The following is an 18,427-nucleotide window of genomic DNA, read 5'->3' as shown; positions in this document are numbered from 1 at the left end:
GGATAATGTCATAATATATCTTGCAGAGAGTCTCCCACGAAGCACAAAGCAGGCAGGAGAGATTACCCCACAGTAGGAGGCAATCTGGAGTGAAGAGAACCAAATACAGGATATTTTATCAGGATTTCAGCGGGAGAGCAGAGAAGATGCTGCCTATTCCTAGCTACTCCAGGCCACGCCCCTTCATACACTATATTTAATTAGTTTGAAAACATTCTAATTCACCAGATAATGGGATCGATGTGACATCCGGTTGGATCATGTGACCAGAGTAATGTAAATTGGCTCCAGTATAAAAGACAGGTAGGGTGCACCTCTCATTGGACCTTGAGAAAGATTACAGATCGAAACGCATTAGTTGTGAGAGGCCTACTGCACCATTAGGACATTGGGGGCAGTGAAATATCGCACTTCCAGTAAGGTACTTGGGTATATTTTTGGAGGCTGTTCCGGACAGTTCTTTTTGAAACTATATCCTTGATAACAGCTGTACCTGGATAATGTGATTTCTCCCCTCACTTTGGACTGTGTGCATATATTTTATGTTTTTATTTTTGACCTTGTGTGTTATTTGTGTATTTATAATAAATTCTGAAAATCAGTTGCTGGCTTATATTGGATACACACTGAGGATCTTTGGATGAAAGAAACCTTGATGTGCTTTATTTGCACTTGTTACAAGTGAGTTGGGTGCAATTTTATTGGAAGATACCTTTATATATTTTTCTCTACTGTATTTGAAGTGGGTAGCGTACATCTAACCTTTTTCTCTGGCCTTATGTTGAAGTTTTACACTGTGAGAAGTTTTAAGAAAAATATTTCTTTTTAGGATTTCTACCATATTGACTATATGTGAGTGTGGTACGTCGCTATATCTTAGAAAATCATAGAGAAAAATTCATCTTCCACAAGAGTTTTTGTGTATGAAAATATATATGAACTTTGGAAACAATTCTACACAGATGTGCTTTTTGTCCCTTCTATTTTATGTATACGCATTGTCTGAAGAGGAAACGTCCTAAGAAGTGACAAGCTATAAAGGACTTTTATGAGTATATATTATTTATGTTATAAGCGCTCTAAGAACACTATCTATATTTCAAACTGTATATGTCTAATTTTCTTGTATTTGGGAAAGACGAGGTAGAATTTTTTGGAGCTGCTATTATTAGATTTGCGCCCCATTTGTTCCAATAACTTCTCTACAATTATATAGTTTTCAAAAAACAAAAAAACAACTTTTTTCTTTCACAAGAAACAAATGTCTAGTGTTTTTTTTTTCTGTACCTTGCATTACTGGTACTGCAGCACTTTATCGATAGCCTTGCAGGTCTCCGGGATGATGATGCCCAAGGACTGAGGTGAGATGAGTCTCCCAAACTTCAGGTTTTCCAGTGACCTTCCTGTAGCCAGGTACCTCAGGGTAGCCACCAGCCTCTCTTTAGCAGGGATTTCCCTCCGACACTTTGTGTCCTGCCTCCAGATGTGGGGGGTCACCATACTCAGCAACTCCTGGAAAGTAGCGTCATCCATGCGCACGTAGTTGCGGTAGTCGTCCGGGTTGTACTCCTTGATCTCCATCAGCAGGGACATGTGAGAGCGAGTATCCCTTTGCAGTAGCCACTCTTTGGTCCAGCATGCTCTCCTACTTTGCTGGGCCCTCTCCTGGATCACCTTGACCCCAGCTTGGGTGACCAAACACTTTATACTGATAATTTCCCACCAATCGTGAAGATCCTTGTATGTTGTTTGGTAAACTCATGATTTATCGTGCACGATCTCCCGATTTAGAATTCTGACACGATTCATGATAGATCATGTGTCAAATTGGCAGCTTTTTTGACCTAATCGTGACCACAACTGCCGGGGAGCTCCAGGGAAGAGTTCAGGGGAAATTGTACACAATGTCAGATCGTGAGTACATCGCTATGAGTGTAGGCACCTTTAGTAGTTTTAATGGGTAGGGGCTTCTCACATTGCAACATATTTTGAAAGGGCATGGAGGTAGCCGCTAGACTCTGTAGAGTTAGAGTATGTCTACCCATGGAGGAGGCATAGGAGGCACTTGTATCGCCTGACATGTTGTGGCAACCCCATAGGGGGAATTACTGCCAAGGCTGAGGCGGTCTGCTATAGTAGCTAACACCTGTGAGAAGGAAGCCCAGGGGGTTCCTGGGCAGGGGCTGATTGGCCTGGTATGTTATAACACGTTGCACATAGCCCATCCTGAATTAAATCCTCCTGAGTTAAGCCTGCTGTACAGGATTTGCATGAGAGCAGTATACTGTAGGTGCAGCAAATTTCTTGCTACCCTTGCCTTTGCTAGATGTAGCTGCAGGATAGTATAGCACACAATATGGCACTGAGTAGCATGCAACCACTAAGTATGTGACAGCTTTTCACAAATACAAGTGTATATGTAGTACAGTGTCCCTGCCTTAGTTTAGATACACCTGCAGGGGAACACAGCACAGAATATGGCCCTGAGCAGAGTGCAATAACCCAGTATGTGACAGCCTTCACAAATACAAGTAGATGTGAAGTACAGTGGACCCTCTATACACAGATGTTAGGGTTTATAGTGAGACAAAAGGGAAAGGTATAAGCTGACAGAACAGTGAGAATACACAGACAGCGCTAGCATAAGTCACATACAATGCAGAAATCAATATAACTGCAAAGGGCACTACAATCAGCTACTCAGACCGCAGTATCAGGTAGGCTTTAGTGCTACATAACCTGGCTCTTAGGAGAGGTATGAGGGGACCAGGCCCAGCGTTCCCAGAGACAGCTGTGGCTGTCACAAACTAGAAAAGGGAAGTCGGGGAATATATTTTGAGCACAGGATCATAGAAACAGTATAGATGATATAAAACAGTGTATAATTATCCACAATTTTTCAGAATTATACCCTAGTCAGAGTATCACAAATAACAGGCGTGGAGGTGCTCCCCTGAATATATAGACATGGGAAATTGGTTTCGAAGAGAAAAAGAACTCTGTTTGGGAACACTCAAAGACAAATATTGATAAAGATAAAATAAAAGCTACGTTTTAAGTTTATCAATATTTGTATTTGAGTGCCCCAAAAAGTTATTTTTCTCTTCGAAACAGCTGTGGCTGTGCCTGAAGAAAATGGATGCCAGGGATCTGAGGGGGCATAGGAGGATGAACAGCTCAGGGCGGCAAGTTGAGGGGCCACATGAAGGGTGAGCTGACATCCCCTGGCTGATTATTAACCACTGGGATGCTGGACTCCCACTCCAATATGTACCCTGGTGGTGCCGTTGAGTTCCAGATACACTGTTGTCCACACTCAGCGCCTCCGGCCTGTCCCCTCAGATGGAGGTAAGTGCTGAAATGCGGGTTACCGCTTCTGTCCCCTGAAGTTTTGGCTGCAGCCTGGGGTCCACCCGCAGGGTCCGCTAGCACGGTCCCCGGGAGCCCTGCTGAGTCGCTGCTGAGGGGTGATGGAGCGGCAGCACAGACGTCTAGTGCTGCTTGCTCATTGTAGAAAAAAAGTAAAAAATAAAATTAAAAGCTTGGGTTGCATTATGCAGCCCACCGTTATAGATGTGATCCAGCTCCTGCCGGACACCTGGCAAACTGATTTGCCTCAGGGTATAGGAGGGAAGGACTTTAGCATTCTGAGAGTCCAAAAGCTTAACTGGTGTCCGGTCTTCATCCACCATCTACACTTCCCTTCCCCCCAATGTCTCCCTGTGGAGCCCTATGGAACCAGAAGAAGAAACAAGGTTTTGCGCTAATTAATTCCACCTATTAACTACACAAGTACTAGGCATGGCACAACCAATAATGATCAAGACGCAAGAAAAACATTGAAAAAATCTTTTTACACTCAACAAAAAATATATATTAAATCACAATAAGCATATATATAAAAATATAGGCACTGAATAATATGCTCACTGGATCTCACTTCTAGATAAAGATGGATTGTAACTTCCCAAGGTAATTATATCTTATTATTACATATGATCGCTCTAATGTGTCCAGTTTAATGTTTGTTATAACAATCAATCTGGTTGGTATCTCATCAAATAACTCCTGTATGTTAAATACAGACCTCTGGGTTAATATTAATGAGAGCTGTATCCAGCCATTTCTGTGTCCAGCTGTGGTGTTCCTCTAAAGGACTGTAAGTATATGCCCAGCTTCAATCTCAATGTTCACGCTTGGCTATAGAGTGGCTCTGAGGGCAGTAATTCTGTCTGGAAACAGTATAATTTGTGTTAGGTATATCGGTCTATTCATTAACTCAAACACAGGTATACTGAATAAAAATAAAAGCTTTTATACTTCCCTTAGTTAATTAGCATATGACATTCCCTCAAATCCCAATAGTGGAAAGTAGATGTTCGTCTGGCATTTTGTACATGGAAATCCATATTACAATGTAGCAGGTATATTGTATTAGTACATACTGCACAATTTTGTTACATAAATAGATCTTAACAGCATCATCCTCTAATCTCAGTTAAGAGAAGTAGACAAAAAGTAGTTTATTTAAAATAAAAGATACATATACTGGGGACACCACCTGGAGCACCAGGGACACCCACATAAAGGACAGTCCTCTCTCCTCACTGTTGTGTCCTGATGGTGACAGCTTTTATTTCTTTCTCTAGCAAATTAATCTGATATAACTGTTTATATCATCCCATTGCTCTGGGCACCTGGCTTCCCTGCAGCATATAATAGGTATTACATGGAGGGGATGAGGTGGGTGGCAGGAACTGGTCTGTCAGGTCTCAGACCTTATGATCTATTATTAGATGACAGCATTGTTACCGCCTTAGCCACTGTTCCTCATGACTTCCTACACACTTTTATACCTTTAAGGTGATCCAATACCAAATTGCTATAAAGACTGCAGTTACTAAATAACTCAAGGATACAATTAATGGTTTAATGAGATTAGTTTTGTCATTTCTAACAATCAGATCATGAGAATAACTAATCTGAGTAATGTCTGTGATGTTTAACAAGATATGATTTTTGCAAAAAACATTTCCCACACTCAGATCATGGAAATGGTTTCTTACCTATGTGACTTCTCTGATGTTTAACAAGATTTGATTTTTGTGAAAAACATTTCCCACACTCAGAACATGGAAATGGTTTCTCACCTGTATGACGTCTCTGATGAGCAACAAGATCTGATTTTTGTGTAAAACTTATTCCACACTCAGAACATGGAAATGGTTTCTCACCTGTGTGATGTCTCTGATGTGTAATAAGATTTGATTTCTGTGTAAAACATTTCCCACACTCAGAACATGGAAATGGTTTCTCACCTGTGTGACTTCTCTGATGTGCAACAAGATTTGATTTTAGTGAAAAACATTTCCCACACACAGAACATGGAAATGGTTTCTCACCTGTATGACATCTCTCATGTGAAACAAGATCTGATTTCTGTTTAAAACTTACTCCACACTCAGAACATGGAAATGGTTTCTCACCTGTGTGAGTTCTCTGATGTTTAACAAGATCTGATTTTTGTTGGAAACATTTCCCACACTCAGAACATGGAAATGGTTTCTCACCTGTATGACATCTCTCATGTGAAACAAGATCTGATTTCTGTTTAAAACTTACTCCACACTCAGAACATGGAAATGGTTTCTCACCTGTGTGAGTTCTCTGATGTTTAACAAGTTGTGATTTTTGTGTAAAACATTTCCCACACTCAGAACATGGAAATGGTTTCTCACCTGTGTGACTTCTCTGATGTTTAACAAGATTTGATTTTTGTGAAAAACATTTCCCACACTCAGAACATGGAAATGGTTTCTCACCTGTGTGAGTTCTTTGATGTATAACAAGATGTGATTTCCCTATAAAACATTTCCCACACTCAGAACACGAAAATGGTTTCTCATCTGTGTGACTTCTCTGATGTCTAACAAGATCAATTTTATATGTAAAACATTTCCCACACTCAGTGCATGGAAATGGTTTCTCACCAGTGTGAACTCTCTCATGTATAATTAGTTTTGATTTGTATGTAAAATATTTCCCACACTCAGAACATGGAAATGGTTTCTCACCTGTGTGACTTCTCAGATGTCTAATAAGCTGTGATTTGTTTGTAAAACATTTCCCACACTCAAAGCATGGAAATGGCTTCTCACATGTGTGACTTCTCAGATGTCTAATAAGCTCTGATTTGTTTGTAAAACATTTCCCACATTCGGAACATGAAAATGGTTTCTCACCTGTGTGACTTCTCTGATGTATAACAAGCTGTGATTTCCCTATAAAACATTTCTCACACTCAGAGCATGCAAATGGTTTCTCACCTGTGTGACTTCTCTGATGTACACCAAGTTGTAATTTCCGGGTATAACATTTTCCACACTCAGAACATGGAAAAGGTTTCTCACCTGTGTGACTTCTCAGATGTCTAATAAGCTGTGATTTGTTTGTAAAACATTTCCCACATTCGGAACATGAAAATAGTTTCTCACCTGTGTGACTTCTCTGATGTGTAACAAGATGTGATTTATATTTAAAACATTTCTCACACTCAGAACATGGAAATGGCCTATCACCTGCCTTAGCTGGCTGATTGGTAATAGGCTTTGTATTCTGTGTAAAACATTTGTCATCTATAGAAGAGGGAAATACTTTATCTACTCTAAGAGCTGCGATAGAGGTACCAGGAGAACATTCCTCATTATAAGCAGGAGGTGATACATCTGCACTGTGAGGTACTGGATGTATAATTGGGGTAACAGGGTTTTCTCTTGGAGAATCTTCTTTGATGTCATTATCTTCTATTTCACAATCTGGAGATAAATATAGATTTTCCTTCAAGATATTCCTGCTGTTACCTCCATCTGCTGAGAATAAAATAAATATATGACTGATGCCACATAAATTTAATTTTCCAATAAAGACTTATCAAATGACCTTAAATCACCATCAAATGGATAAACTCAAGATGCTCCAAGGCACAATATAAAACTCATCACCTGACATTTTATGCTTCGTTATACATAGAGCAGGGATTACAGCTTTATTATAATCATTTGTGCTGGAATTTACTCTGTAATATGACAGCAACGTGTGGTGATAATACAGCTATAACATGTGCTGTAATATATCAGACCGGTGTTTATATAAAATTACAGCAGAAATGTGAGAATAATACGGCTGCCTCCAGGCTTGTAGGTAAGATGAGCAATATCCAGGAGAACTGTACCTGCAGCAATGCAGAGGTCTTACCTCTAGAACAAGCTATGGCTACATATACATTGTACACACTGGTGCTCGTATATATACCCAGCACCTGCTGCTCTGAGCCTGCAAGTTACACGCTGTCCTGATAATGTACACGGTGCTGCTATCCATTACAGGTGTGTCATAGTGTAATTATTACATATAAATTGTACACACTGGTGCCCATATATATACCCAGCACCTGATGCTCTGATCCTGCAAGTTACACTCTGTCCCACTATAAAGTACAGAAGTGTCATAGTGTAAATATTGCTATGCCTGTGCAGCCTTGCAGTCCATCAGTACGTGTGCCTCATACCTCACTACTCCTACACAGCCCTGCATCCGCAGCCTTTCTTTTCCCACACAGCTTATCAGTGCATTTATTCTGTGCCTCCTATCCTGCCTCTGTGCTCTACTCCCCATGGCTCACTCCATTCCGCTATCCACCAATAAGTCTGCCTTATATATCTTGTGACCATTTTAGTTTCCAAATATCCGTTTACATATGTGCAAGATTACTGGGACTTGTAGTTCAAGTCTATTATTTATAACAATTTCATTATTGCCCCCGAGTGCGCTGTATCACTGCTCAATAAATCTGTTAGTACCTGTCCAGTGTCAGGACTGGGGAATCTGTATTTCTCAGTAGCAGCTCAGGTATCTGCTCAGAGATATATATATCCACGAACCAAATCCCCATTATTTATTTATACATCACTGTGAGTGTTTAAACATGGTGAGTGCTGGGTTTTCTGATTTTATATATATATATATATATATATATATATATATATATATATAAAAATACAAGAGCTGGCATAGAGCGCCTCCTGTGCTTATGTAACTTATTATAAAATAAACCTAATACCAAAAACGTTTGTAAAAGTGATTTTGTGCAATTAAAGTGCTAATACAAGGATAGCAGTGTTTAAACTACCATCATCCTCAAATACATATAAACTTATTAGTATGTGATCTTTAGAATAAAAACAGTCTGTACAACTAAAGTGCCAATGCAAAGATCCTTCAAGAATCAGTAAATAAATTAATGGCAATAATAATTATAAATTCACATTAAATTCACAGTATGTATTGAACTAGTTCACATAATGTGAATTTAGGATTTTATAATTATCCACATTTATTTATATTATTTATTACACAATAATACACGTGATATTCATATGTAGAGATTTTAGAAATTTGATTCAGATTTGGAGCAGATGTGGGAAACTGTGACCTTTTAACAAATCTATTTCATATATTGCCCAATATATGGTTAGCAATATATATTTATACTAACAGTGTCTCCATTGTATTATATAGGAAAAAATAACCCAATTGCTACTTCCAGGATTATAGAAATCACGTTATATATGGGAGTACAAAGATGGCAGTGAAAACAGAATTCACGGGAGCTACAAGATGGCCGTGAGCAGAGACACCACTTGGAGTACCAAGATGGATGCCGCCAGTTGGTGAAAGTTAAAACTGGAGATGTCCGGGGAAGTAGTGACGCAGGACGCGACATGCACGTAATCGGGGAACGAGTGGACCTATTAGCCTATCCGGAAGAACGAAGGAGGTTGCACAGCGCTCAACGAGGACGGAGATAGCGGAGGCGGAAGTGACGTAACAAACTATTCACACCACATACTTAGAGGAGGGCGGAAATACTGTGGTGTATGGAAAGTAAGGGCGGAAGTGGCTGTCAAAAGGAGCGATATACTACTAAATAACTTATACTTAAGAAACGGACTTCCAATTCAATAATGCATTAATAAAGGAAACAGTCTATTATAAATATAAGCAATTATTCCGTTCTAATGGGCATGTATCAATAAGAAAACCGGAAGTGATGTCATAAAGGAGACCTATCAATCCTTGTTTGTCCTCATTAGAAGGGGTATAAATATTGGATACGCCACAGGAGCCAGAATATCCCTTGAAGAAGTCCAGGATACGGACGTAACGCGTTGGTGGCTCCTATTCTCTTCCCATTTATGAACTTGCCATTTTTATCAGATAAGCGACGATTTTTTATCCTTATTTATTCTGATAAACTCACAGCTATTTTTATATATATATATATACATATTTTTGTTCATGGTTTTATGTGTTTTATCCTTCATGTGGGAGGATATTATTGTTGTGTCTGATTAAAAATAATTTATGCATTTTTAAAATGAATTTTTTGCACTTTCATTAATTTGCACCTTAATTTATTTCATGCACTGTTGTAATATTATTGCCATTAATTTATTTACTAATTCTTGAAGGATCTTTGCATTGGCAGTTTAGTTGTACAGACTGTTTTTATTCTAAAGATCACATACTAATGTTTATATGTATTTGAGGATGATGGTAGTTTAAACACTGCTATCCTTGTATTAGCACTTTAATTGCACAAAATCACTTTTACAAACGTTTTTGGTATTAGGTTTATTTTATAATAAGTTACATAAGCACAGGAGGTGCTCTATGCCAGCTCTTGTATTTTTTGATTGTTTGTATATGTAACAGATTACCACTGTTACATTATTCTGCTGGTTGAGCTGACACTCATGTGTTTTTGGGGGTGCACGATAACAGTTTCAAAAAACTTTTTAGTGTGAGATAAAAGACACACATTTGAGAAAACACTATATAAAGGGACTTGTACACAATTGGCGCTGCAGTCTTCTGTTATATATATATAGAAAAACCACAGTCGCAGAGGCTGGAGGTAATAATTGTTGTACTCAAGTCAAGTTTTAAAAAGATGCATATATATGTATGTGTGTACACTCCCAGACTGATTTATTAATTATTAACTTCTTTTGACTAGTATACGCTAGTCCACTAAGAAACATAAAGCAGACCGTGACATATAAGATTATTTTAATGTGAGCTGTCTATTGAAAATAAACATCTAAAAAACGTTTTTATTGAGATAGTGTTTTATCACATTCCAATTTACAAATTAAACATTAAGTACAATTTCTGCATAGACTTGATTTATGCAGTCTATACTCCCTCCTGTTTGAATCTCTCATCCGTATTTTAAATGGTTGTACTCAAAATCAAATATTTTAATTAACAGCTGGATTGAATGTAGCTCATTTAGAATGCTATTTAAGTATCTGGACATGATTACATTGTATCCACCTTGAAAAATGTCCTTGAGACGTTGAAACGCGTAGGTGTTATTCTATGCTAAAAATCCCGTGGATACGGCTCAACTCAACTCCTGTCTGCAACTCTAAAGACCTGTGGATTTCTGCCGGCAGCACCCGGCTCAACCATCTCCCAGGGAGTAGCAAACATCATCCCCACCAACGAGCAAGGGCTCACTCGGAAGCCAGCTGGGGAAACGGACCCTACCTCATTGCTGCACTGCCTGGAGGTATACGGAGCACAAGACAGGACTTTCAATTCGGCCGCAGGCTAACACCTAGGTCCTTCTCCCAGAACCAATACAGCTGGAGCTGTGAGTGGCACCGAGCGGGGACTTCATCATCTGCGACCCCAGAATACTAACGGACAACCACCTATGACAGACGCTCCGCGCTGGTCGGGTTGAGCGTTTAAACATCCAGGCACAAGGTGTGTATTTCCAGTGGTCTCTGTTATACACTCAGGCAATAAGGGACAGGAGTTTTACAGGTATTATACCTATTAAAAGAACTCTTTGCACATATCCAATTGTATAGGCTAATTAGCCTCACTATTAATTAGTGACTATCTTAAAAGACTACTCTTTCAATATCTGGAGAAAGGAGAGAATCTAATATTGGGCCATATCCAGGGATTATACATTTCATGCTACATGTTCATTATTAATATTGTTAAGGTTGTTATTATTATTGTTTTACTTGAGGTCACTTGTTGACACTGTTAATATGATTGATTTATAAATAAATGTTTATGCATCTTTTTAAAACTTGACTTTAGTACAACAATTATTACCTCCAGCCTCTGTGACTGTGGTTATATATATATATATATATATATATATATATATATATTTATGAGGGTGACTACCTCATACAGCCACATTGAGACTGAAGAGAATCTATCAACTCCTAAGCGCCTGGGTTTTATATTTGTTTGTATTTACCTGCTCAATGATGGTACAGAAGGTTTGCAGTAAAGAGGGTCGTATATAAGTCCTCCTCATAGATGGAATATAAGCAGCAGGGCGATATAACGTAGATTATACCATAATAGTCAGAACCAAGAATGGTACTAATAATAGACACTGGGCTGGACTGAGGCCAGATTTGCAGGTAGAGGACAGATGGGACTGTACTAGGGACCAGGGTGGACCTTGAGTTGGAGAAAATACCAGAGATGGAAGGAGATCAGGCTTAGTGATAATACTGGTGCTGCAGTAGGACCAGACTTGGAGAACACACTGGTGCCAGACATTGAAAATAATACTGGAGACGGAGTGACCCAAACTTGGATGAATACACAGGAGCCGGAGTCGTTAGAATGACAGGTGCAACCTTAGCATGGGAGCTGGAACCAGATGCATGTATTAGTAACAAAGCTTACGCACTGAATGCTGACAGGAGCAAGGCTTTATACCGACTGTTGCAGGGATTGGCTGATGACGTCAGGTAGCCGCTGACCTGGATGCCCATTGGAGACATAGTGGACACCTGACCAGGACCAACATGGCAATGCCCAACCCCGAGCCCCCTGAGACCACCAGCACACGGAGGACCCCTCAGTGACACATCTAGTTGGATAGGAGCCGCCATGACCGTATTCAGTGTCCAAAGCCAGTGTGAACGCTGCCGGATCTCCCAACCTGAGACCACCATCAAGCCGAGGGCCCGCCAGCAGCACTCTCCGCGATACCACAGAAGTGAGTACGGTTCCTGACATCAAGTTGGCGGCTGCACTTCCAAGTGTAATCGTGGCAGTGCCGTCTACCGGAACCCCGGTATCAGAATCCCGAACGCCGAGACAACACCGGCGCCAAAATCCCGACAAGACTCAGGATGCCGAAGTTGGGATCCCGGGAGACGGCATCCCGATCGTAAGGACACCGTGGAAAAATATCAGTCTTGGGAGAGAGGAAGATCTTAGGCGCCCCTGGGGGTGTTAGCATTAGGCTGCGGGAGGGGAGAGGTTAGGGTTAGGCTCCGGGCTTTGTGGGGTTTGGTTCAGGCACCACCAGGGAGGGTTTAGGGTTAGGCACTAAGGGGGGAGGGTTAGGCACTTACCGGGAGGGCTAGGGTGCAGGGTATGGAGGGTTAGTATTAGGGTAGAGTAGAGGAGGGTAAGGGTTAGGGGTTAAATATGACAGGGGAACAGTACTCACCGTTCCCCTGTCGGGATTTGCACCTAAGGGTTGCCGCTGTCAGTATACTGACAGCCGGCATCCCGTCCATCTGTATTTCATACCGATTCCGGCTAGCCATGTCTTTCTCTGGCCTCCATACAGCTAGCATTACTTTATTGTACAGATGAGCCCACAAACCCTTAAGAGTTTGTATCTATTATTTCTATTACTAAGAAAAACAATTGAATCGCCCCTGAGAATAAATCTTACAGACTCCATATAAAAATGTTTGTTCCTTGCAAAGTGATTGAGTCTCAGAAAAATTGCAGAAGAATCTCTGATTGTGTGAGATCTCCTTTCAGCTAGAAAATATTTGTCAGTTCTCTTCCCGGGAAGCGCAGAACATTTGTTTCTCCAGGTGTCAGCTGAAAACCGTGATCTTCTGCACTTGGGATTATGGGTTTGTGACGTTCCATAAATAGTTCTTGGGCACTACTTGGATTCTGTTTTGCATCCAGTAGAAGAGATTTTCATAGTTCAGAAACTGGGCAGATCTTCTTGACCAATTCTTATCTAAAAAATGCCAAATGGTTCAGATTGTGGGACAAGAGTACACGTGACCAATCGTCACCAGTATTGACAATTGTTGAATGTGTGGTGTCCATGGACATCAAAGAAGTACCTGCTCCAAATCTGGAAGGGACCATAGTTTCTTCTGAGACTGACCGGTACATTACATCACTTTCAGTTTTATGCTCTGCCTTTTGCCCAGGGAGTAGTGAAGACTGCCCTTCTCAGATCACAGGGTAGGGGGCGTGGTGGGGGGGAATGGGACTTCTATCCATTAGCTAGATGACTAATCAAGGTGTAATTCCCAACCTTGTCACCTATGGGACAGCAGTCCCACCTTACCTGTGCACCACCATCCCGTTGTGCTGGGCCTCCTCAGAGCAAGAGAGGTGTCTACAACACAGATCACCCATGGAAATAAGGTAAGTGTTCGGGAAGGCTTATATGAACTTGGTGCGTAAGAACAGGGAGGTGTACTAACTTAATGGTGAGGGTGAGTTCTAATTATTGGTGTGAGTAATTTTATTTATGAAGGGACTATTTAACTTAATACAGGTTGAGTCTCCCAGATCCAAAATGCTTGGGACCAGGGGTATTTTGGATACTAAGTTTTTCCATATTTTGGCATATTTACATACCATAATTAGTGAACTCGAGGCTGGGCTCCAAGTCTAAACACAGAACGCATTTATGTTTCATATACACACAGCCTCAAGGTAATTTTATACATTATGTTTAATAATTTTGTGCATTACACAAAGTTTGTTCACATTGAACCATCAGAGGGGAAAGGTGCCACTATCTCAGTCATGCTAAAACAAATTCCTTATTTTGGAATATTTTGTATTACTGGATATGGGAGCTTTAACCTTTAGTGAGATTATGATGGTGCCTTTTAACTCAATGTGGAATGGATGGGACTTTCTACTGGTGTGTTTAAAGCTGGGTACAGCTGGAGCAATGTCGGGCCGATATGCCATTTCATAATGACATATTGCCTACATCACTCAGTGTGTACTGGCGATTGTGCACTCCCATGGTCGTGCTGCACATCAAACCTAGCGATAACGCTAGCATCCAGTGTATGGTTAATGAATGATGTAACGGTAATCGTTCCGTTGTTCATTAAAGTGATCCAGTGTGGGCGCACAATCACTGTTCACAGGTGATGTCTGAAAGAATGCCCGTAGCTCGAGTGTGTACCCAGCCTTAGAGTACTGGGGGTAATTATTCTGTGCTATATTGTTTAATAGTATATCACTGAAATATACATTGTCCTCATTAGTTTGTACTGGCAGAGGAGGGTGTAGATTAAGAGATTATTGTAATGACTGTGCAAGGAGAATATGTGACTATTATGTAATAAGTGATTATTACTCACCTGTGCTGATATCAGAAGGGATTTCCTCCTCTTTACACTGCTGATCACCGATCACATAAGTTGGTTCTTCTCCCTCTATCCCTTCTTCTCCCTCTGCCTTCATATCAGTCACATAGGTCTCTTCTTCTCCCTCTATATCTTCTGACTTCATATCAGTCACATACGTCTCTTCTTCTCCCTCTGTATCTTCTGCCTTCATATCAGTCACATACGTCTCTTCTTCTCCCTCTGTATCTTCTGCCTTATTATCAGTCACATACGTCTCTTCTCCCTCTATATCTCCTGCCTTCATATCAGTTACATACGTCTCTTCTTCTCCCTCTATATCTTCTGTGCTATTATCAGTCACATACGTCTCTTCTTCTTCTCCCTTTGTATCTTCTGTCTTATTATCAGTCAGGGCTTCACCCTAATAAGTGATTATTACTCACCTGTGCTGATATCAGAAGGGATTTCCTCCTCTTTACACTGCTGATCACCGATCACATAAGTTGGTTCTTCTCCCTCTATCCCTTCTTCTCCCTCTGCCTTCATATCAGTCACATAGGTCTCTTCTTCTCCCTCTATATCTTCTGACTTCATATCAGTCACATACGTCTCTTCTTCTCCCTCTGTATCTTCTGCCTTCATATCAGTCACATACGTCTCTTCTTCTCCCTCTGTATCTTCTGCCTTATTATCAGTCACATACGTCTCTTCTCCCTCTATATCTCCTGCCTTCATATCAGTTACATACGTCTCTTCTTCTCCCTCTATATCTTCTGTGCTATTATCAGTCACATACGTCTCTTCTTCTTCTCCCTTTGTATCTTCTGTCTTATTATCAGTCAGGGCTTCACCCTAAATAAAAAAAAAATTGTTAAAACTTTAGTAGGGTGTGATTTTATTGATATTAAACAATAGAATATCATTGTATAAAGCAGGTTTAACACAAATAGAGATATATCGACCATTTGATTACCCCTACACATGCTGCAGGGAACAACCAGTGATTGATAGCTCAACTGGATGGGCAATTTAAATGCCTGCCCAGTTGAGCTGCCAAGTCTGGCACATCAAGCAGACTACTGGTAAGTGTGTAAACACTAACCAATCGTTAGATAGGTCGGCCGATCGACCTAGTGTCTACCCATCTTAAGACACACACAGCTGCTGTACACATCATATCGTGACAGTCACTTTGGTATATGGTGAGACCTTAAATACCACCTACTGTACCTGATGCTCCAGTGAAATCCTGTGATTCTCCTCTGTACACTCCTGTGAATAAAGAGAATGGGGACATCTCTCTGGGGTAGTTCTGTTACTGGGTCCATCTGTAGGAGACACACAGTGACTGAGTACATTGTATATATGTGATTATCAGGTGATGTGTGTATATACAGGGGCCCCATACTAGTCTCCTCTTACCCAGAGATGTGAGGGGCCAGTGATTCTCCATAATCATGTCCTTGTACAGACCCTTGTGTTCCTCTATATACTCCCCCACCTGCATGGAGACATAGACAGTGACATCCTGACACCTTATAGTTACCTGACACACACAATGATACAGGTATCCCATTCCCAGCAGTCACCTCTCCTGTCATCACCCAGACACATCCCCTGGTGTTACTGTATAATGTCCCATTCCCAGCAGTCACCTCTCCTGTCATCACCCAGACACATCCCCTGGTGTTACTGTATAGTGTCCCATTCCCAGCAGTCACCTCTCCTGTCACCACCCAGACACATCCCCTGGTGTTACTGTATAATGTTTCATTCCCAGCAGTCACCTCTCCAGTAATAACCCAGACACATTCCCTGGTGTTACTGTATAATGTCCCATTCCCAGCAGTCACCTCTCCAGTCAGCAGCTGAATGATCTTGTTGGTGAGTTCCAGGTCATTGTCTTTCTCATGTATCAGTGAGTGAGATAGAGGCACCGTGATCGGGCTCTGGGTCCTGCTCAATCTCCCTCAAGTGTCTGACACGCACCAAAGGACTGATGAATAATATGACAGTTGAAGAGCAAATCTTACAAATCAATGAAATGCCAGTGAGCACAATGCACCCCATGCCTAGATATATGGAAACAAGCAGATATCTCTGCCCTAGAGAGACAGAACAAGGAAAGAAGTCGGCATCTGAACATAGCCAATGTACAGTGAGGAGTCCGTGAACGCACTGACAAGTTATGTAGATCCTAGGGACCAATCAATAATATGGACCCAATACCAGTGTTACAGGGTCCCATAATAATGTAAGGCAGGTGTAACAATCTAGAACCATGTGAAATAATTAATGAGGAACCTGTAGTGTAACCAAACACTGTGACTTCCCCACCGGCCTCCTACATGAACCTCAACACTTTATTTATTCGGTGCACATCAGGAGCTTGATCTTTTACCACAGAGGTGTTTGCAGTTTAGATTAGGTAATGGGGGAGAATGACACACACTGTACGGTCACTACATCTCATTTGCTCCAACTGTGACACACATAATTGTATTTCATAGACAAAAAACCTTACGGTTTCACATGTCCCATTAAGGCTTCTTAAACATGATCTGAAATTTCACAAAACCTACTGAATTTGTGCCACTCAAACCAAAAAAAATAAAAATGAAATTACGATCATTAAGGCTGACACCTTAATGGACATGTTCCTTTCGCAATACAGATATGGTATGCCATCACACCCTGTGGTTAACTGCAGATTCAGCACTCTCACAGAGTGAGACTGCCGTCACTCACAAAGTGGTGGAGCTGCTAATTCACAGAATTGTGTGCTCATTGGTTCTACCAGTGCATTGGCATGGGCTGGTAGAACTGTCGCTCGGTGCATGCCAAATTTTAGGGCAGAAAACATTTTAAAAAAAGAGGATTTGGGAGTAATCTAAAGTTCCAATTGTCATTTTTTTCTGATACTCTCAGTTGGGACCACTTTTCTGCTGTTCTCTATGGGGGATTTGTGGGCAAATTTAGACTTGGGGTTTGGTTTATTTGGTAGCTATTGTTCCAGGGTATGTGCTTTTTGGGGTTTAGATAATTGAGAAAGTTACAGTTTTTAAACTATTACCTCACGAATCTGCCATTATATAGATAGGAAGTTTCAACTTGATGCGCAGCCTCAGTAGGAGCGTCCATCAGGTGTACCCACTGTGGCTTCACTTGGGTTCACCAAGATGGCAGGTCAGTGCGGGCGGTGGCAGCGGTTGGCTCGGGGGAAGGAAGTAGCCGTATGCTACAGCCAGAACACGGGGGGGGGGTAGCAGGCGTTAGCTGCGGCCGGGACCCGGGGGCGTTAGCGGTGGGGCAGGCGGCAGAACCCGGAGGTAGCAGTAGACAGATGCAGGCTCGGATCTGAAAGATTCATGATACCTCCATCTGTCTATAAATAAACACAGAAGCGCGGATGGGATCAGTGAGACCTGTCTGTGCTTCTGTGTTTTAAAAAAGAAAATGTGTAAAAAAAAAAAAAAGAAAATGGTGTGGCCCGCCCCTCAAAGGACCACCAGTACCGGGCTTTGGAGACCCAGTACTGGTTGTGCTAAATACAGGGGACAAATGACGTAGGGGTCCCCCGTATTAAGCACAACCAGCACCAGGCTTTTCAGAACCAGTCCTGGTTGCCAAAACACGGGGGACAAATGACGTAGGGAAATGACATATTCAACGCAAACAAGCACTGGGCTCTGAGACGGTCCTGGTTCTGAAAATATAGGGGGGGGAAATGAGTAGGGTCCCCCTGTATTTACCAGAACCAGCACCGGACCCTTTCTAGCAGGGGGTGATGCACAGCCAGGGGAGCCCTTTCACCGGGCCCCCCAGCCGAAGCATCACCCCTGACCGCTAGTCAGCCCAAGCCGGGGATCCCTGGGGAGCTGGGGACCCCCCAAATAAAGGATCCCCCTCTTCAAGTTTGGTGGTTTGATGGTATGCAGGAAGATTAAGGTGGTGTATACAAG

At 41.5% G+C, this 18,427-nt stretch overlaps 2 protein-coding genes across 2 annotated transcripts in view; both read right to left on the bottom strand.

Annotated features, from left to right (window-relative positions):
* LOC148436376 (uncharacterized) overlaps positions 1-14,831 on the bottom strand; it is a 74,513-nt gene extending 59,682 nt beyond the window's left edge. The window contains exons 1-2 of the mRNA XM_088464961.1: positions 14,478-14,831; positions 5,076-6,869 (exon numbers count right to left, since the gene is read on the bottom strand). Of these exons, the coding sequence (XP_088321087.1) occupies positions 5,076-6,869; positions 14,478-14,769 (2,086 nt within the window). The 5' untranslated portion in view covers positions 14,770-14,831. The remainder of the gene's footprint in view (positions 1-5,075; positions 6,870-14,477) is intronic.
* LOC148436375 (uncharacterized) overlaps positions 1-15,972 on the bottom strand; it is a 125,537-nt gene extending 109,565 nt beyond the window's left edge. The window contains exons 1-4 of the mRNA XM_088464989.1: positions 15,888-15,972; positions 15,696-15,793; positions 14,937-15,317; positions 14,831-14,886 (exon numbers count right to left, since the gene is read on the bottom strand). Of these exons, the coding sequence (XP_088321115.1) occupies positions 14,831-14,886; positions 14,937-15,317; positions 15,696-15,793; positions 15,888-15,972 (620 nt within the window). The remainder of the gene's footprint in view (positions 1-14,830; positions 14,887-14,936; positions 15,318-15,695; positions 15,794-15,887) is intronic.
* Positions 15,973-18,427: the final 2,455 nt, after the last annotated feature.

The sequence above is a fragment of the Taudactylus pleione genome, unplaced genomic scaffold (assembly GCF_031769625.1).
Source record: "Taudactylus pleione unplaced genomic scaffold, aTauple2 ptg001781l, whole genome shotgun sequence".
NCBI lineage: Eukaryota > Metazoa > Chordata > Amphibia > Anura > Myobatrachidae > Taudactylus > Taudactylus pleione.
The sequence above is the reverse complement of the archived record's forward strand: the minus strand, read 5'-3'. Positions and strand labels throughout refer to the sequence as shown.